Source organism: Ctenopharyngodon idella, chromosome 1 (assembly GCF_019924925.1).
Source record: "Ctenopharyngodon idella isolate HZGC_01 chromosome 1, HZGC01, whole genome shotgun sequence".
NCBI classification, from domain to species: domain Eukaryota; kingdom Metazoa; phylum Chordata; class Actinopteri; order Cypriniformes; family Xenocyprididae; genus Ctenopharyngodon; species Ctenopharyngodon idella.
The window spans coordinates 35,777,896-35,799,442 of record NC_067220.1 but is presented as its reverse complement, the minus strand read 5'-3'; the positions used below and the strand labels follow the sequence as shown (position 1 = coordinate 35,799,442).

General features: G+C 36.4%; 2 protein-coding genes across 4 annotated transcripts; both read right to left on the bottom strand.

Moving 5' to 3' along the window:
- Positions 1-1,036: 1,036 nt before the first annotated feature.
- LOC127519977 (adipose secreted signaling protein) lies at positions 1,037-12,511 on the bottom strand. The gene is made up of 6 exons (XM_051907658.1): positions 12,357-12,511; positions 8,360-8,471; positions 7,946-8,079; positions 7,636-7,786; positions 5,242-5,367; positions 1,037-3,582 (listed from the first exon to the last, which is right to left on the bottom strand). Exons 2-6 carry the CDS (start codon positions 8,376-8,378, stop codon positions 3,512-3,514), a joined length of 501 nt encoding a protein of 166 aa, XP_051763618.1. The 5' UTR covers positions 8,379-8,471; positions 12,357-12,511; the 3' UTR covers positions 1,037-3,511.
- A 692-nt stretch (positions 12,512-13,203) lies between these two features.
- btr01 (bloodthirsty-related gene family, member 1) lies at positions 13,204-21,259 on the bottom strand. 3 transcript variants are annotated; one of them, XM_051909518.1, is made up of 8 exons: positions 20,011-21,259; positions 18,591-19,233; positions 18,399-18,494; positions 16,790-17,023; positions 16,107-16,254; positions 15,801-15,845; positions 14,286-14,312; positions 13,204-14,168 (listed from the first exon to the last, which is right to left on the bottom strand). In XM_051909518.1, exons 1-8 carry the CDS (start codon positions 20,238-20,240, stop codon positions 13,603-13,605), a joined length of 1,989 nt encoding a protein of 662 aa, XP_051765478.1. In that variant the 5' UTR covers positions 20,241-21,259; the 3' UTR covers positions 13,204-13,602. The 3 variants fall into 3 exon arrangements, with proteins under 3 accessions (XP_051765478.1, XP_051765469.1, XP_051765487.1); XM_051909509.1 differs by having other exon boundaries at positions 19,987-21,257; XM_051909527.1 differs by lacking the exons at positions 15,801-15,845; positions 16,107-16,254; positions 16,790-17,023; ... (1 more) ...; positions 18,591-19,233; positions 20,011-21,259 and having other exon boundaries at positions 14,286-15,744.
- Between the last annotated feature and the right edge of the window lie 288 nt (positions 21,260-21,547).

Below are 21,547 nucleotides of genomic sequence, written 5' to 3'. Positions count from 1 at the left end.
TTGTGGGTCACAAATGTCCCCACAAAGAAACTGAAATCTATGTCTATGGAAAGTCCCCATAAAACATAAAAAACCAAACGTGTGGTGTGTGTGTGCTTAAAAGAAGAGAAATTAAAATGGTTGATGAATGATTTGCAAGCTGCAGCTCGATGTTTTCTTATCAGTCATGTTTATCAGCTACCTTTTACGTAATATGCATTGGAAATACCAATGAGCATGTAGTGCGAGCATGAACAGCAGCAGCACAGCCAATGAGAGTGATCCTCTATAGTTCATGCATTCTTTCCAGTAAAGAAAAACAAAAAAACAAAACACCAGAACAGGTTCATCAAGGAAGTCTTAATGCCGATCAAAAAAGTGACTCACAAACAATAGATTATATATTATATATTATTATAAAAAAATATTATGCACAATAAGGATACCCAAATATGTGGTCACACTTAACTAAGTGACATTTGAGTGGAAGAATGATAATACAAGCACACAAAGGTTTGCAAATGCCACTTGTCACTGTATTCCCAATACATTGAAGTACTGAATACTTTATTTAAAATAAATAAAATTATTATTTTTAATACATTTAGAGTAATTAATAAAATTATACATCTAAAGTAATTACTTCATCAATGTAATACTTATATGCTTTAAAATTCATAAGTCAGACTAAGATTGAAGCTGATATATTTTGTAAAAAAAAAAAAAAAAAAAAACCTTCCTTTATGAGTTTTCTAACATGCTGCCCTGAAGCTCTCTGGCATGAATCATACCACTCCTAGACTTACAGAATGGGGATTTAGTAGTGACGCAGGACTTTAAAAATATTTACCTTCATAGAAGATGTACAATACAGTGCTCAAATAACTTTACTGGCAAATAGAGAAAGAGGAAGCTGAGAGTACATTAAACTGTTAAACTAGACTGGACCTTAGTCACAAAGAAGTAGCTCCTAAAAACTGTACATTTACAATTTGAAGACATGTGATTTTAAATTAGCAAGGGCATTTTGTTATTACTAAGACAAGCTAGAATACTGTAAAGTTTGGGAATTTTCTTTTATTTGGTTTGGCAAGATATATAATTCATGAATGGCTTTTATTGGTCAATTAAAACCATTTTAAGTGATTTTCACATATGTATATACAGAACACACACCATAATACAAACACCTTCTATTAGTATTCCAAACCCCTGATTTTCCCTGTTGTGTGAACACAGGCAGCAACACCATCTAGTGTTTCTAGAAGGTGCTACTTCCCTGGCCCAAGCCAAGATTAGTTGAGAATATAGTTTTGCACAAGACATTTCTTGTTACTGCCCTCAACAAAAACTATATAGAGCAATCACCCTATTAAAATATACATAAAATATTTTGGAAGCTTATTAGTCAAATTAAAATACCAGATCTCTCAAATATAAAAGCTGAGAATTTGCAATATTACATCTCGACTGGCATTTAAAAAGTGTTGCCTCACTTCATATTTGTCAACTTCATAGTCAAATTTGCAATTTTAAGCTGCAGCGTCAGAGAAAATGTCACTAATACTCATAAATACACTGTGACTTTTGTGTGTCTTGGTCCAAAGAGCATCTATGTCTGCAAAAAAATTAGCAGTAAGTGTTTTCTACAGAAGTTAAAGTGGACCTATATGCTTTATTACATTGTCAATTTTCTTTTGTGTGTAATGTTGCTGTTTGAGCATGAAAAATGTCTGCAGTTTAAAGAGCACAATGTCCACTCCAAAGGGAGTTATTCTCTATATCAGTAAGCATTGTTTGTAGTCTTGATTAGTTTTCTTTCGGGAGCGTACACATCACTATATCTCTCATTTAAATAACTCCCACCCAAGACATATGCAAAATAATAGGGCCAGGTCTGGTTGAGTTACATTAGTAGTTGTTGAAAGGGGCGTGGCATTTCCGAAACACACTCAAAGCGGTTGACCAATCACAACGCACTGGTCCAGCCAATCAGAGCACACTGAGCTTTTCGGAAGAAGAAACTAAACAGGGGTGTTTTCCCAAAAGCATCGTTAGCCAACTAACATTGCAAGTTCTGTCGTTACTAACATATTTCAATGATTTTGTGTTTCCCGAAACCATAGTTTAAACAAACATTCACAAACTGCATCGCAAACTTCTCTCGAGCTGTGGTTGCAAGCATTGTTTCTTGTTTTTATGACATGTGGACTTAATAAATCCTTATCTTGAGCAAAATAAGCAAGCTGACATTAAGTACAATGTATATCTTTTATTTTGAATATATACAAATATCATTTACATATTTTAGTTTGTCAGGAGATTTTAAGCACCGTTTTTGAAGAGCACGCATGTGCGTATGTGCTCTAGAACGAGCCTATGATTGAATCTGGAAATAAAGCAAAATAACTGAGAAAAATGAGAAATAGTCATCAGATGCCATGTATGTAATTTATAGTAAAAAAAAATCTAGCATTGATTCGATCTCCAATAAGTTATTACTCCACCACCTGCGTGACATCATTCACCAACGTAGCTGAACGACAGGTTTGCGACAATACGGTTTCAGGAAACAGCCGTGATTAGCTAGTTGATTTGCTCAACGATGCATCGTACTATGGTAGCGAAGCATCGAGTTACGTCATTGTAAAACGCGGGAAACGCACTCCATAGCGTTACTGACAGACTGAGAAGAGAGGTGCTGCAACAATATCAAATATGTGAAAAATAGTGCTTTTTTTTTTTTTTTTTGAAAACCTAAAGCATGAAAACCAATTTTAACAGACTCCAAAAACAAAATCAAGACTTTGTAAAAGAGCATAATAGGTCCTCTTTAAAATTACCTCCTGTGGGAGTCCAGTGTCTTGGTCTAATATATTTCCATATATGTGACAAGAAGATAAAAAATAATGACTTTTTCTAGAATAAAAATATGATTATATATAATTATTAATTATGTATACACACTGTATATGATGCACATGATTATGCATACATTCTTTTCTTCAGGCAATACTATGATGAGGTTCAGTTAGCACTTGCAAAATAACTAGAGCAGGTTGAGTGTTCTTGAATCACACTTTAAATTCAATACAGTAACAAGCTGAACCAAATTAGAAGCTTCATGTAAAATTCTAGCGTGAATGTTAGTGAATTAATAACTACTCATACTCAGGCTACCAAACAGCACATAGCTGAACTAAGTTGAACTTCTGACATATGTTATCCTTGACCAGGTGCATTGGTATTGCTTTTCTCTTTAAATTGCTTTTTAATTAAATTCTGCTGTAATAAAAACCCATGACTTTTACAACTCTCTTAAAAACTTAAGTCAAATTTGTGATTCCATTAGCATACGTGATAAGCAGCCTCTAAAATAGAGGCTCTATTTTTGCGTTATTGCAGAAACAAATCAGCTGAACCTGTGATCTTCCAGGATAGGGGTGACATGGTTTGTTCACATTCTCATGTGCATTCTTTTCAGTTTATTACCATCATTTACACAAACTGGTTTAGCCACATCTTTGTGTCATTATTTTGTGTGTTTTTCTTCACCAACACACCGCACTCCATCAAGTAACATTGGTGTCCCGTGGTGGCGCTCTGTGAAAGACAATAGGTAGATTCTTATTTTAGTGATTCTAATTTAAAGGGTTAGTTCACCCAAAAATGACTACAGTGGTTCAACCTTAATGTTATGAAGCGACGAGAATACTTTTTGTATTCCAAAAAAACATATTAACGACTTTATGACTATATCTAATGATGGGATTTTCAAAACACTGCTTTCATGAAGCTTTACGAATCTTTTGTTTCAAATCAGTGGTTCGGAGCGCCAAAGTCACATGATTTCAGTAAACAAGGCTTCGTTATGTTATAAGTGTTTTGAAATTTCAATAGTTCACGTGACTTTGGCAGTTTGATACGTGCTCCGAACCACTGATTCGAAACAAAAGATTCATAAAGCTTTGAAACTTCATGAAACGCCCATCACTAGATATTGTCATAAAGTCGTTATTTTTTTAAATTTTTTTGGAGCACAAAAAGTATTCTCGTCGCTTCATAACATTAAGGTTGAACCACTGTAGTCACATAAACTGTATTAAATATGTCTTTAGTAGCTTTCTGGGCATTGAAAGTGTTCATTATTTTGCTGGCAATGCAGGCCTCACTGAGCCATCAGATTTTATGAAAAATATCTTAATTTGTGTTTTGAAGATGAACGAAAGTCTTACGGGTGTGGAACGACATGAGGGTGAGTAATTAATGACAGAATTTTCATTTTTGGGTGAACTAACCCTTCAATGTTTCTTAACAATTCTAAGCATCAAACTGAGAACATTTTGGCATTTTTATATATATATAAAAATCTAATTCAGTATCCTTACTACAAAATATTACCAAAAATAGTAATATTACAAATTCTGGTATTGTTTCCCAGGCAGATTAGAAAGTTTAGAGTTGTGGATTACTATTGTGACAAAATTAATTATGTGTTATGTGTATAATAATTTGGTAACAATTTATAACAAGGTTTCATTTGTTAACAAGCTAAATATAATAGTTTAAATAAACTAACAATGAACAATACTCCTACAGCATTATTAATCTTATTTATTAAAAAATTGCTCGTTATTAGGTCATGTTAATTAAACTGCTTTTTCGGATATCACCTTTCATGTAGTGTAATATAGCTGTTTGTGAATGTAAAAGGTCTGCAGAGTTTTAAAGTTTGTGACAATCAGCCTGAAAGGATTAGTCAGTAATTCCAGTCTTACTTCCTGCAACCTATATAGGTTTGTAACAAATTTGCATAATGCCAGCCTATGGTCTTCATTGGCTGCCCGCAAACAACGTCTACTTTGACCTGCCCTCAAACACTAGTTGTAGCTTTACGGACTGGAAGAGTTTGGTTCGTGTTGTCAAAATGTCGACAAGACGCTGTTTTCTCTACTGTAAAAGCAAATCCACTTTGCAGGTAGACCAATCACAAATGTCTGGGCCATCTAACCAATCAGAGCAAAGTAGGCTGATGGAAAGGAGGGGTTTAGAGAGTTTATTATTTACAATAATAAACCTTATTGTAAAGTGTTACCAACTTTATTTTCATTTAATTTATTTTTTAAATAATGTCTGCTATCCCAGCTTAATATTCAGAGACAACTACTGGCCCAAAAACAACACACTTCACCTCACACTTCACGCTCCGTTATGAATGTCTAGAGATCTGTTGGCAGTGCGTGTGTAGAGAGTGTATCTCACCCATAACTCTGGCCTGTAATCTAACTTTAATGCTGCTGTCCCTTCTGCTTCTGTTGACCAGGGTGAGTTCCTCCTGTACCACTCCCTCCTGATGAGCGATATACTCACAAACCACCTTCACTCCCCCTTAAAAAGACAGGTAAAAGTAAAAGCATCAGTGACCAGCATAAGATTGAAGATCAAAATCATCATAGAGAAACAATCATCTAACTGAGTGCAGAGTGCTAGCATCTTCTTTTAGAATGTAAATTGTATTCTCGGATACGGCAAACCTACTTAGATTTCCCAAGAGATTCAACTGTGGGAAAAATGACACCACTATAAATGCACTAAATGTGTTTCAGCTAATGGAGAGATCGATGACGGATTGAAATAGGAGTGTGACTATTGATCGTAACATGACGTCTAGCATTTGGCTTGATGTTTTATTAGCCATCAGGGGTACAGACAATCTTATATCCACATTAACTGCTCTGATAGTGCTTACACTACTGGTCAAAAGTTTGGAATAATTATTTTTCTTTAAGTCTCTTATGCTCACCAAAGTAGTAATAAATGATAATAATTAAGCACCAAATCATCATATTAAAATGATTTCTGAAGGATCATGTGACACTGAGGACTGGAGTAATGATGCTGAAAATTCAGTTTGCCATCACAGGAAAACATTTTAAAATATATTCAAATAGAAAACAACTTTTAAATTGTAGTACTATTATTGTTTTTACTGTATTTTGAGCAAATAAATGCAGCCTTGGTGAAAATTAGTCTTTCAAAACCATGAAAAGTAATGTTAATTATTCCAAACTTTTGACTGGTAATGTATGTTTTATAACCTTTTCAAATTATTTACAGTATGTTATTGCTTAGTTTTAGCTATCTAGTGGCGCATGTGCATGAGGCAAGACGAGATGTTTTCTGTAATTTCACATCCTTCATTGAGTCAAGGAAGCCTGAAGTTGTGGTCACATTTACTGCTGCTCTGCGAAATTTCGCAGGCAACTTCCAATTTATTTCAATAGCAATCCAAGCAAAGGCGAAAACGTTCCCCGTGCAGATTTTTTGCTATTGACAATGGAAAATTGACCTTTTTTTGCTGAATGTGAACGAACCTAAAAGTCAGCAGGAAACGGAAGTTGTGATCGTTTTTCTTCCCTATAATTGTGACATATATCCAAGTGAAATGGCTTCTTGAACAACCAAAATGTAGGGCGGTACTTGATTTTGTCCACCAGGAATGGATTGACGCACGTGAAATGTGAATTGTTGTCCATCATTTTGCAAGCAATTGTTGATAAAGAAAAATGTCACATTGAGCCAGTAAAAGTGAAAGTAAAAAGATCTGAATTTACTTCAACATGTTCTGATAACTGTATATAACGGTCTTCTTAATATTTTTCTTGTGGCCCATACATAGTAAAAAAAAGGGAAGAGAAGTATTTTGTGTTAATCGAAAGTTGTTTTTTAATGGGGAGTAAGCTAATCTAACATCTTTTATTATCATCGCAGCGCGTCGGATATGTGATGCGCTATGAAATTATTGCGGGGCAAATTAATTGTATTGCTAATTTAATAATACAAGTATCAGCCCCCCTTGACGCTGGGCCTGTGTGACTGACAGGTTGTCCTGCGCCGGGAAAACAATTCATCAGAGAACAGAAGTGTGGCAAGCAGGGCAGGGCCAAGAGCCATGGGAATGGAGCGAGGCCAGTGGAGCCAGTGCTAATAAGCGTCACTTGCATGCCACGCCGGACTCGAGTCCCACGGAGGAGCTCCGGAAGGATAAAAGGACAGTGTAGGACAAGAGCGGACCAGGCCTGGACTTTGTTGTGTTTTATTATGTTTATATGCGGCAGTCGTCCATGAGGGGCTACCGCTTTACTTTCGTTTTGTTTGTTTATTTTTGAGATTAAAGTTTATGTTGAACGTTCGGTGGTTTCCACCTCTTTCTTCCCTGAACACAAACCTTGCTACAATAAGAGATGTCGCTGCAAGAGGAAGGGGAAGTTACTTTGATTAAAGATTATGAGGGCACATGACAAATCACAAATAAATCATTTACGGCAATATTCCATAAATAAATAAGAATTGTCAATTTTGATTGCATTGTGAATGGTTAGGAATAACAAATGTTGCTTGTTCAATCCCAAGCAAGACTGAAGCACTTTCAAAATCACAAGTATTGTTCATTACTCCTAAGTAGGGCACTTGACCCAGGTTGCTCCAGTGGGACTCTGTCTGTAATAAGTCTTCTGTAAGTAGCTTCAGGTGAGAAGCCCCTGTTTAACAGCTCAACACCTCTCAATAGTGTTTATACGAATATATAAACATTCAAGGGTGGTAAGACTATCTGTATAGTAAAAGCTGGTTTAAGACCACCACAAAAACGCATACCCTCAGGGCGTGGAGTGATGCGTGTTGCACGTAGCCGTGGTTTTGCCGTAGTACGAAGCGCAGGGGAAAGGGTGACATCTTTGCCCATTGTTGGGACTTGGGGCAAAGAAAAGATGATTTCATATTTGTGATGGCTCCTTAAAAATCCCACCTGAATAAAGAGTTAAGCAGACAGTGATTTCAGCATGCAACACATCTTATACTGGAAATGGTTTTTTTAGACTATTAAATGTTTTTTTTTTCTCTTTTTCTTTTTTGCTTATTTTTTAAGGTTTTTTAACTCAAGACAGGAGAAAACGCTTTCTTTCACCTTAACAAGATATGCACCATCAGGCTCTGGTAGAGCAGTAATGAGTTTATCCTGAAGCTTTTCATCACAGCTATTGTTAATGGGAGCATCTTCGTCATCATCAGGGAAACGTACTCCACCTTTTGAAGTGGAGCCTGGTGAAGAGAAAGCGTGGAGTTAATATCACAGAGATGGATACTGGACCAGAAGATACATGCTGAGATGATTAATGCAGGCTGCACCCAGTGTGGGAGAGCTGCTAGAACAAACACACTCTGAAAGTGTTAAGAGACATCAGGATCTATAAATATATAGGCCTAAAGTACATTTAGATTTAATCATAATGTCAATGCATTTTTTTTACTATTATGTAAAAAATGTATACACACACATACACATTCTGACAGACATTAGGAACACAGAAAAGACACTGACTTTTCCTTCCTGTTGCCATGTCGACATAAGGCCAGGAAAATCAAGGGATGATTATTGCCGTCAATGTGATTTCATCTCCAAATAACAGATATTGAGTCACAGAGAATAAACCCTGCAGAGCACAGAAGAGGCCTGTGAATTGTGATCTATGATCATTTTGTCCTATAATGTCCTATATATATATATATATATATATATATATATATATATACAAATACATATACAGTGCTTTGCATATACATATACAGTAATGACTACAGAAATTGTAGTCATTACTGATTTGAAATTACATGACAAAAATTGTAGTCGGTAATGTAATCAATTTCAATGCACATTTAAGGTAATATAATCAGACTACTTTTTGATTATTTTTAGATTACTTTTGACCCAACTTGTTTATTGTATTTTCTTGACTCATTAATTTGAATAGGATAATATTGTACATATTGTCATATTGATATAAAAATACAAAGAGACAGAAAATATATTCTATTCTTTGTTATCAACAACATGAAGTGCATTACATATTACATTACTTCAGGGTTTCCCAGAATAGGGTTCGTGTTGGAACTGCAGTGGTTTGTGAATTTAATGAAAAGCTATTAATTAAAAAAAATAAAATAAATAAATAAATAAATATTTATATGTATTATTATTATTATTGTTATTATTATTGACTTCATTTTATATTGACCTAACTTATTGAAGAATACGGAAAGCAGAAGCATGTGCAAGGCGATCATTTGTGTTTATAAAGCATATACAGTTGTATTTTTTTAGAAAATGACCAATCGTTTCGCTAGATAAGACCCTTATTCCTTGTCTGGTATCATTTAAAGCCCTTTGAAGCTGCACTGAAACTGTAATTTTGATCTTCAACTGTTTGGAGAGACCGTTGAAGTCCACTATAAGGAGAATAATCCTGGAATCCTTTTCAACCAAAGAAAGAAAGACATGAACATCTTGGATAACATGGGGGTGAGTAAATTATCAGGAAAATTTTATTTGAAAGTGGACTAATCCTTTAAACTACGCCAGAGCACGTACACACCTCACGCACCGGATGCCATGCGTGCGCTCAAGGCAGTTGGACATAGTGGTGTATTAGAGGTAAAAAAATGATATAAATACTGTTCGGCTTACCGATCGTTTAGTGTCTTAGGACATCAATGTGTCGTCACGAGCCGCAGGGTTTAATTCGGATTTGTCTGTGCATGTTTTTTTGACTCTTATAGATGGTGTTCCCATTGACATGCATCATACAACTGACAGACCGCAACGGTTGGAGTTAAAATTCATCATTTGTGTTCTACTGAAGAAACAAAGTCACCTACATCTTGGATTCCCTGGGGGTAAGCAGATAAACATCAAATTTTCATTTTTGGGTGAACTATCCCTTTAACTTAAAATCTCTTGGGGTGCTTCAAGCTAATATATTAGGTCAAAGAGGATCAGCTGACAAAAAAGTTGGGAAACCCTGCATTGCATGTAAATATAAAATGACGTGAATTTGTTCATATTAATGTGTTTAAAAAACAAAAGCCTTCCAGAGACAGTAATACATGGTTAAATGACTTGCTGAGTGATAATTTAAATAATAATGAATGCGTTCATCAGGAGTTGATTAGATATGCAATGTTGAGAAATGATTCCTGTAAGTGATCATGCTGTGGGTCTCAGTTTTCAGTGGCTGGTCTGTGTGTGCAATTCACAAACCTGGAAGAGCTTCTGAACGTATATAAGTAGTAGACTTTTTTTAGAAAGGAAAATGTACAAAATAAAGTAGTAGTAGGGAGAATCAATGGATTATGAATAATTTACTGCCATTGTGAGAATAACATGTAATCATGTAATCAATAAAAATGTAACTGTAGTCTGATTACGAGTATTTTAATACGTAACATTATCTAATTACAAGCACTTAATTTTTAGAATCTTATTTCCTTGCAGTTTTATTTTCATGTTTGGCTCGATTTTGACATTCCAGGAAACAAATTGGTTCTATATTCTGAATTGGAGGATAAGGATAATAATTGGCATGCCTAATAACAGGTCTCATGAAAGATTACTCAGATGATTCGCCATATTAACCTCAGTTGCTACTGAGAACTAATGATGATGATAAAGCATTACAGTTGTGGGGGACCTCCATCCTGTGGTGTTTAACCCAGTGGGACTTTGCTGCAAAGTCAATGAAATGCAAATCTTGTGGGACACGCAATTAATAATTAATAGGTTGGGGAAATAACCTGCATGTATGTTAAAGACCATAAAATTTGCATTGCACCTAATGGAGGGAGTATGTTAAAAATACCATATATATATACACACACAAACCAACCAGGCATAACATTATGACCACTGACGGGTGAAGCGAATAACACTGATTATCTCGTGATGCTTTGGGCAGTGTTCTCCTGGGAAACCTTGGGTCCTGCCATCAATGTGAATCTTACTTAGACACGTACAATCTACCTAAGCATTGTTGCAGACCATGTACACCCTTTCATGGAAACGGTATTCCCTGGTGGCTGTGGCCTCTTTCAGCAGGATAATGCGCCCTGCCACAAAGCACAAATGGTTCAGGAATGGTTTAAGGAGCACAACGAGTTTGAGGTGTTGACTCTTAATCCAATGGAGCATCCGTGGGATGTGCTGAACAAACAAGTCCGATCCATGGAGGCCCCACCCCGCAACTTACAGGACTTAAAGGATCTGCTGCTAACATCTTCGTGCCAGATACCACAGCACACCTTCAGGGGTCTAGTGGAGTCCATGCCTCAACGGGTCAGGGCTGTTTTGGTAGCAAAAGGGGGACCAACACAACATTAGGAAGGTGGTCATAATGTTATGCCTGATCGGTGCATATGGCATGGCCACGCCCATGATTAATATAAAAAAACATAAAACATACATTATTTTACAAAACTGCTGTTCGTATGTTTAAGTGTAAAACTTTTAATAGTGTGTGCACCCTCACAAAAATGTTTTGGCAAATTTATTCAATCAATCCTAATTGCTAATTTGAAGCTGTTGTAATCACATCATTGCACACTGTAATCTTTGTTTTGTGCCATAAATGATGTACTTGGGTGTAGAACTCTGTGTACAAACCTGCAGAGAGGTAAAGCTGTCCCTGATTGTTTCCCTGCAGATCATGCACGCAGATGGGATTCCAGACCCATCCTGATTAGTAGTGACCCAAACGGCAATTTCACATGAAAATCTTAGGCTTAATCGGGGTCATTACACCAGTTCAGTCAAGGTTATTTCAGAGAATGACACTCACATTCAAACTAAAGAGGCTTATAAAACCGCTCTCATCCCGACTGACCTATACCCAGCCATTCTTCCAAACCACCCCTGCAAAATCACGTCAAATATGACGGTAAGAAAAAAGCGGCTTATGCAATAATAATCGCTCTGAAATCGGTGAGATGGGCGACGCAAGTTATAGAGATGTCGATTTTTAATATGGGGCGTCCCCGAGGAACCCGGCTTTAGTGGATAAACAAAACCTGCGATAGCAGCGCCTGACGACAATGCATCTCTCGTTCATAATTTATTAAAGTACAGCATTCTGTGTAAAAATGGGACAACACTGGGCGTCGCGTGCCAGTGTCCCGTACGGCACCACTGACAGTATAAAAAACAACTTGACGTTAAAAGAGTAACTGGTTTAGCGAAAATGTTTTGTCTACTAATCATATCAGCTTATGTTAGGTTTGAACAGAATTATAAATACACCCGGGGAAACGTCTTCTAAAGATTGCAAGGCAGTTTATTGCAGAATTATTCAATAACAGACCGACTTTGGGATGGAATTTTGAGTCTTCTATTAATAGATCCCACTTTAAAAAAAAAAAAAAAAAAAAAAAAAAAACCTTAAATTCTGCAATGAGGCTTTAAACTGTGTGCGCGTGCACGTGGACTATACACACACAGCCTAGTTTAATATCAAAATACTAAGAGGAAATACAATGGAAATCAAACTTACCTATCTTGAATGTACTGTACAGTAGGTGCAGGTTTGTGGCGTTGCCTGAAGCGCTGTGCCATCAGTCTCCTCGAACGCAGCGTGCAGCAGGTCTGACGCTGCGCGCGGTCACAAGAAAGGAGCTGCAGCTATTGGTTACTGATGGTTACTTAACGTCTATCTCTTTTTCTTCCTCTCTCATTATATATACACTAAATGTGCCAACAAGAAGAGCGGAACAACGATGGATTTAAGTCCAGACCAGTGCCCCAGAGCCCCTGGCTATCAGTGTCCTGATACCCAGCACTGCAAATTCAATATGTATATAAATGAAGTGCTTGAATATCTGGCAATAATAGAATGAAATACATCACCCAAAATCAAAGATGCAATACATAAAAAAAATCATGCCTGTTGCTGCTTTAAAGGGGGTTAGTTCACCCCAAAATGAAAATTCTTCAATAATTACTCATCCTCATGTCGTAAGACTTTCATTCATCTTCGGAACACAAATGAAGATCTTTTTAATGTGCTTCCATCGACAGCCTATGCAAACTACCACTTTCGAACTCCATAAAGGTAGTAAAGACATCATTAAAGTAATCCATGTGACTCCAGTGGTTTAACCCCAGTTTTATTAAGCGACGCGAGTGCTTTCGGAAGAATATGAAAAGAATTGTGAATTATTGATGAAAGGCAAAATTATTATTATTTTTTATTATTATTAGACTATTGTGTAACATAGAAAAAAATCCTGTACTGTACATTCTTTTCTTTTGGTTTGTCATACAGGACCATACATAATCCCTCCATAGACTGCAGAGATTCAAAGAGTAAAGACAACCCAGAAATAGGAGATGCAGTCACATACTGTATACAGATTTAACTTTTATTATTATTCACATTTATTGTTGTTTTACTGTAACATACCAAACACATATTTGAACATTATACATTTTTAATGCATGGTTAAGCTAAATACAAATTAAATGGGAGGTTATTTTACAATTATAACTACATATAACATCAGCACCCAATGTTGTATTCAGTGTCAAATTAAATTTCAATTTCAAACCTTTCATAAATCTATAAAGATGAACTGTTTAATGTTTTGTTGAATATATATATAAAGCAATGAAATCAATGAAATGATCACATGAATTGTAAATTAAAACCATAAAAAAAATATCATTTGGATTGGAATTAAATATAACTAAAGAAAATAAAACCTGTGAGCTATATTTCTTTTTTTCATACCACTATTCTGTCATTTTTCAGTCAGCCAGCTTGGATCAGCTGAATAGGCAGGGCATATGATAAGGGGTGCCTCATTTTTGCCAGATTTGTTGGTGCATGGGCTGAAGAAAGGATATAAAGTCTCTGTAAAGGTGTCTATGAATGTAAATATCAGTGACTTTGTCTCCGCATTATAAAAGGACAATTGACCTTTTTCATAGTCCACATACACACCGACGCTCTGCGGTTTTGGGGTTATGTTTATAGGCGTTGATGGTTCTGTGCGAAAGACATATTCATTCTTGTCACGCAAACTTAGGAACCAAAATCCATTAGCTGGGTTTGCAGCTATTTTTCCTTTCCTGTTGATAGAGCGGCTGGCAATGCCCAAATCCCAATCCGTCTTCTCACCCACCAAGACCTCCCAGTAATGGCAGCCAGAGCTGATACTTTGGCGGCCAAGTACACACACCACACGGTCAAACCGTTCGAGTGTGTCTGGCACCATCTGGTAGCGGTCACTGCAGCGCACCTGCTTACCATCCTCAGAGATGATCAGACGTGGATGGGCTGAGTCTCGATCTAGGGTCACGTCCACTGAGGAGAGAAACAGAAGAGTTGAAAACACAATGATTGCAGGCATACAAATGAAAGTGGGGACATAAATATTTAGAGTATCTTATGATGTGCAGAGTATAAAAAATTATCTCATACTTGCATATTCCGGCGCTCTCCACACCTCTACAGTTAAAGAAAAGCAGAAGAAAAATATTACTTTTAAAATAAAAAATTGCAGAATTAAGTGGCTTTGTACAAGACTTAGTACAGCACAGAGCCACCCTAATCATACACTACTAAAGTTTGGAACAATACGGATTTTTAATATTTTTGAAAGAAATCATTTATACTCACCAAGGCTTCATTTATTTGATGAAAAATACAGTAAAAACAGTAATATTGTGAAATATTATTACAGTTTAAAACAAGTGTTTTCTATTTGAATATATTTTAAAATGTAATTGTGATGGCAAAGCTGAATTTTCAGCATCATACTCCAGTCTTCAGTGTCACATGATCCTTCAGAAATCATCCTAATATGCTGATTTGGTGCTCAAGAAACATTTATTATTATTATTATCAATGTGCTGCTTAATATTTTTGTGGAAACCATGATACACTGCCATTCAAAAGTTCAGGTTAAGTTTTTTTTTTTTTAAAAAAATCACTTATTTATTTTATTCAGCAAAGATGCATAAAAGACATTAATAATGCTACAAAAAAATTATTTCAAATAAATGTGGTTCTTTTGAACTTTCTATTTATCAAAGAATCCTGTAAAAAATATATCACATTTTTACAAAAATATTACGCAGCAATAACATTTCAACACTGATAATATTAAGAAGATTTCCTCTGATACTGACAAAAGCAAAAGCGTGAGATGATTATGTGAAGCCATGAGAAGTTAAAACCTTCAAAATTTTATGATACTCTTGGGGAGGGTGTAGTGCATTTACACTTACATTTATTCATTTAACAGACACTTTTATCTGCAAATAATTTGTCATAAGTACCCACAGTATTCATAGTATTTAATGCTTTTAAAGTTTAAAGTATAAGCTAGTTTAGTAGTAGACATTAACCCTGGCTTTGAAAAATGGACTATAACAGAGGAAAAACCTGTTCTCTGTAGTTATGTCATGATCACCAGCTGGTGCGCCCTGGATCTCCACCAGAGGGCACTTCCTTGTTCATAGCTATTCTGTACTGGAATACACTCTCCATAATTCTCTGTCTGGTCTCATGCTTGATTGTTCCCAGCTGGTTCTCATTGCCTTGTCAGTCCCTGCCTATATAAGCCTGGATCATTCTGTCATTCATTGCAAAGTCTTGTATGTGTTTTTACTGCATTTCTAAGCCTTGTATCCTGGGTTGCCTGTGTCTTGGATTGATCTTTTGCCTGTTGCCCAATATTTCTCTGTTTGCCTGTGCCTTAGACTCTGTCATTGTTTGGACTGTTTACCCTGTGCTTTTGACCTCTTGCCTGTTTTGGACTACGATTGTGGATTATCCTTTCAAAAAACTACAGCGTTTGGATCCTCAGCCTTGAGTCTTGGAGCAGTTCATGACAAGTGACATTAAAAATTTTTATGATTTTGCTGAAATTGGAGTAGATGAGGAAGAACTACCAAAAAAAGTAAAAAAAAAAAAAAAAAAAAAAAAACTTACTTTGTTGATGTAATTCCTGTGAGTTTTCCGTGGAAGTGTACAAACCTGACAATACAACAATACATACCATGAACATGATTGAAAACAGTGATGTGTACATGTAGAATTAAAAAAAAAAAAACTGCTCTTAAAATCTCTTTGGTTTTAAACAAATAATATGTTTGGTGAGGTGAAGCATCGGAAGTGCTATTGAGTCAAAGATGTCCTCGTTTTGTTCACCATGTGCAATGTGAAATACAGTACATGAGTGTGCATACAGTATGATGTATATGTTAAAGAGCATTTCAGGAAGGAACTTTCTCTTACAGATCGCTGACAGTCTCCTCAGCCTTTCCTGAACCTCCTCTACCATCTGAGTGACATTTCTCAGCACTGCCCCTGCAGTGGGGTCAGGGGTCAAGGCCACTTCTGCCCAGCTCTTTGTCACAGGTAAACTACTATAGGCTGGATATGTCTGAGAAGAAACAGCAATAAATAAAATATTGTTACATAGTGGGGTATAAAATACAAAACGATCAATACAATTGACTTTGACATGTCAAGCCCGGAACACACCAAGCCGACGATCATAATAACATGAGTGGAGTGGAAAAAATAACGTGATCAGCATGATTGATATACAAAACGGTAAGCAAGCGCTGCTGTGTATATGGTTTGTATACATACAGTCTTAGTTTCGCTTTTCATTTTTGAATGATGAATATAGACAAATATATCCGCTTACATAGACAGCTATCTCCTTTATACGCAGGCACAGAACACGCGTGTTAGTTTACAGTCGGCTGAAGTTCTTTTGGTGTGTTCAAGCACATATTTTTTCCCCACCGCAGCCGACGTGAGGAGACAACACCGTCGGCTTTCGTTGCCGCTAGTCGGGTTGGTGTGTTCCGGCCTTTAAATTATTTAAGCTTTAAAGAAGGGGTGAATATATGCAACAATTTCTCAACTATCAATAACTAAAAAAGTTTAAGTCTGGATTCAAATGAGACCTTGAAGAAGGTAAGATGATCTTGGGATTGGGTCAGCTGGTTAAGGTTGCTGCATCTTTGTTTAAGTTCTGAGATCTCTGTTTGCAGCTCACGTATAAAGGCCTGAGAGCGCAGTTCGGCAGCCCGCTGTCCCATCTCCACCACCTCCAGAAGTTCAGCCTGGGACTTCTCAACAGCTTTCATCAACTCAGCAAACATACTCATTGTTCCTGCTTTCTCTCGCTCTGCATTCACCTTGTAGCAAGGAAATGAGATGAGAAAATATTGTAGCAGAAAACCAGTAGGTAAGAATGTAAATAAAGAAAATTATGAGGGTGAGGAAATGCTTAAGTATAGATAAAATATTTAAAGGCATAGTTCACCCAAACATGAAAAATTCTATCATCATTTACTCACCCTCTTGTCCTTTAAACCTATATGACTTTCTTCCGTGGAACAAAAATTGGATATTTTGGAGAATATTCACAAGCATCTTTTCCACACAGCAACAGTTAATGGTGACCATGACAGTTAAAGGGATAGATCACCCAAAAATGAAAACTGTCATCATTTACTCACCCTCATGTTGTTACAAACCTGCATGAATTTCTTCCTTCTGTTGAACACAAAAGAAGATATTTTAAAGAATGTTGGTAATCAGAAAGTTGACCGTAGCCATTTTTTTCCTACTACGGAAGTCAACGGTTACTGTTAACTGTTGGATTACCAATATTCTTTAAAATACCTTCTTTTGTGTTCAACAGAAGAAAGAAACTCATACAGGTTTGAAACAACATGAGGGTGAGTAAATGATGACAGAATTTTCATTTTTGGGTGAACTACCCCTTTTAGCCCATATGGATTTTGGTCTGTGAAGATTTGGTTTGTGCAAAAAATAGCTGAGGTCATTACTCACTGAAAAATAAGTGAATAAACAACCTAAATTTTGGTCTGTTCCTGTCACAAAGCTTGCATGACTTCAGAAGACTATAGGATCACATTTACTGTTGTTCAGCAAATTTTTGTGGGCGAAATCTATTTAAAAAAAAAAAAGATTGACAGGGCTTTTGAAAGGGCACCGCCCCAATGACTTTTGTGCTATTTTTTTTTCTTTTTTCTGCGTGTAGAGTTTAAAATCATCATGAAATCAAAATTGACAATTTTTTTTTTTTTATGGAATATTGAGTTATTTATTATAAATGATTTATTTGTGCACATCATTACTCTTTTAAAATTAATGTGCCCTTGTAATAGGTAACTTCCCCTCCCTCGACATCTCTTCTCTGATGACATGTTTACTGGCGCGTGGGACAACGCGTCTTCACATGACATCACTGCCAATCAATTCAAAATGGACAAAATTAAGTCCCGTCCTACATTTTTTTTTGCCCGAGAAGCCGCTTCATTCGGATATATACGTCACAATAGGGAAGAGAAGGCTATTGCAAGCTTCTGTTTCATGCGGACTTTATATATGGTCATGTGAAGATTCTTCAAAAAATCCCCTTTTGTGTTTCATAGGATAAAAACAGCATATGGGTTTGGAACAAAATGAAGATGAGTAAATGACACATTTTCATTTTTGGATGAACAACTCCTTTAAAACATTATATGACATAGATGCACACACTTGAATTTCTGCAAGTGATGTTTGGATCTCTTCTATCTTCTTCTCTCTGACTGTGATCAATCCTTGTAGCTCCACCTCCAAGATACGCAACTGGGACTGCAGAGATACGAAATGTTAAAATGGACGCATAGTCGCATACATAAATAAACACTGACACTGAGCCCTACCTCAATATTACGTTCTCACACTAACCTTCTTAATATTCATCTCTCTCTTGGCCTCCATCACAGAATGCCCGTAATGTTCCCTTTCTGCACATATTGTGCAAATACATGTTTGATCAGACTTGCAGAACAGCTCCAAACTATACCCATGCCTGGGACACTGTGGCCCATTGGAACCTGCTCCACTCACTCCATGCACGCTAAAGTTTCGTTTAGGTGTCTTGGCTGGAGGCAGAGAAGAAGCATCATGGGATGCCAAAAGCTCACTGGATGATGTTCTTTGGAAGCGGCTCTTCATCTCTGGCAATAGCCCACTGGGTAGCGCTACCGGTCTGTGCTGCCCTCCAGGCTTCGCTGCAGAGAAAGGATTGGAGGGTAAATCAGCAGGTGCACTTCTGGGTGCGCTCATCGTGGTCTCTGCCATCCGTTTAAACTGCTCTGTGATCTCCTTGAGCGTGTGATTGATGTGGAGCTCAGGGCGCTTGCGGAAGCTTTCCTTGCACAGAGGACAGAAGCAGCTTTTTCCCTGGCCCTCCCAGTAGGAAGTGATGCATGATGAACAGAAGCTGTGGCCGCAGGGTGTGGACACAGGATTGGTGAAGACGTCTAGGCAAATGGAACAGGTAAACTGCTCCTCTGACAGGAATTCACCAGGAAATGACATAGTAAACCTGAAAGCATTCAGACTGATTGTAAAACAAAAATATGCAGATACACTCAAACACGTCAACCATTGTTGCATAAATAACTGCTATACAGATGTTTGTTTTACAAGTTTATCATTTATACATAGAAAAATCACATGATCCTTCAGAAATCATCTTTTGATCGGTAGTGTATATGAATTCTCAAAACTTGAATGGATTCCCTTAACATGAATGTTTACTTACCTGTCAAAAGCAAAACACACAAAATGGCATAAAAAAAAGAAACATTTTCAGTTATTCTAAACTATTGCTAACTGAAATGTTGGAATGAAGTCAGACCAGCTACACAGATACAACAAAGCTAGGAGCAGCCAACTCACCATTGCATAACGTAAAAACGATCGAAAAAACATACTGTCACAAAACCCAAGAGCGAGAAAATACTCTGACATGCTCTTAGAACACCATCACAAATTGGTTCATCTTAAATACAAATTCGCAGCCAATCACATAGTTCATGAAACTTTCTGTGCACTATAATTACACTGTAGGGCTGCTTCTGACAAATGTACTTTAGTAAGAGCATGTAAACAAAAATAATAACAGTAATAATATAAATATGATGTGTTTACAAAGTAATTGGAATCACATGATGTCAGTCAATTACATCTTGTCATTTTTACAAGGTATATAAAGTAGAACCCAACCTTACAAAAACTTTACATACAAACACAGTTGAGTATATGGAAATATAATCTAAAAGACAAATTTACATACATAGATACTCCTTTAAAAACGAACCTCTCGTCTGTCCTTTTCTTTTCCCCGATGTTTTTTGTCTCAGTTCTCTTCCGCAGAGAATGTGGCGTATTGCACACTATGAAGTGGAGACCTCCTGGAAACAGGTGTGTCCACATACCAACAGGCAAACACACAGTTAAGTTATTCAAAGCGCACACTTGGCTGCTGATCCAACCAGTCAGACAAGTGCAGATTTTTAGTTTTAGAGATTTTAAGACTCTGTTTTTCATCTACGTTTTAAACATTTTTAACATTATTAGGATTGACAAATACTGTCTCATAAGAACGGGGTGACAGTACTCTGACAATGGGCAAACTGTTTGAGTTCATTGTGTGATTTTACTGAAGATAAATAGAATGAAGGTAATTTTAGTTATAAGTCAAAATCTGCTAAGCGATAATTTAATGTCACAAATCATGTTAAAATTAATAATCTTTTATTGGAAAATTAAACATTTTATCAAACTTGGATAATTGCCTTCTTCTAAATCTTTTAAACAACTGAGAAGATCAAACTACATTTTATAAAAATCACCTGTCAAGTTTATAATAAATCAAATTGAATGCATACAGGGTCTAATCTTAAGATCTCTCATTTAACAGTTCATCTATTTCAAAAATTATGAAGAAAAAAAAAAAGATGTCAAGAATAGTAAATTATTGAAAATATTAAAGGGGCCATGAATTGAGAAATCAACTTTTCTTTGAGTTTTTGATATATAAGAGGTCATCGTACTATAAGAATATCCTGTAAGTTTCAGAACTGAAAACTTCCTTGTTAGTCCAATAAAAGCTTTTACTGATACCAGGCTCATTGAATGATGGATCCTGGAATGTGCCTATCTATAGGTAAAACGCCGCCTCTGCAGAAGAAATCAATGGCTACTTCATCATTGCAACGTTAGCCCCGCCCACTGGCGTGTTAGTGAGATGACGAGGAGAGAAGAGCGATACAGGACTATAACATTACCTTTTAAAGGATCCTCATTCTAGGAATATGGTTATTTATTTTCAACAATGTGAACGTTTCAGTTGAGCTTTATTTATTAGTATTCAGTATTTCACTGTGGATTCTTTGGTAAATCAATCGCATTTCAGCGCAGGCTTTGTAAACTGACTTTTATGATATGGACTCGACAGTAATGCAACAACATGTAAGTAACTGTGTTAATTCTAATGCCTGATCTGATATGTAATTATTTATGTACAGTCAGATGTTCTTTGTCTATGTGTCAGTAAATCAAACCAGTGACTTAACAGTCAACTTCACATTGTTTCTCTTAGTAGGATGAAAATAATCTGTTATTTAAACAGTGTTTAAATTATATAAAGAAAGCGATCAAAGAACTCTCCCTTTGCAATCACTGCAGCTGTCAATCAAACAGCGCAAGTTTATCTGTGACTGCATTCTGGACACGCGACAAAACTCCCATTTTTTTTTTTCAACAAATCTCTTACTTTTATCGCGTTTGCACTGTTAGTTACAATGAAAGCATTCATTAGAGTGCAGATATTGAGTTGTAATGACGAGATCACT

Bases quoted from the DNA above. Each gene is read 5' to 3' on its own strand.
- LOC127519977 (XM_051907658.1), bottom strand. The intron at 7,787-7,945 runs GTGAAAGAAAGC...CTCTTTATTCAG, and splicing joins ATGGTGCATATCTTGTTAAG to GTGGGATTTTTAAGGAGCCA. The intron at 3,583-5,241 runs GTGAGATACACT...TGTCTTTCACAG, and splicing joins ATTACAGGCCAGAGTTATGG to AGCGCCACCACGGGACACCA.
- btr01 (XM_051909509.1), bottom strand. From the start codon at position 20,240: ATGAAAAACAGAGTCTTAAAATCTCTAAAACTAAAAATCTGCACTTGT. The intron at 17,024-18,398 runs GTGTGTGCATCT...CCTTGCTACAAG, and splicing joins CATCACTTGCAGAAATTCAA to GTGAATGCAGAGCGAGAGAA. The intron at 14,169-14,285 runs GTATGAGATAAT...TTCTCTCCTCAG, and splicing joins GAGAGCGCCGGAATATGCAA to TGGACGTGACCCTAGATCGA.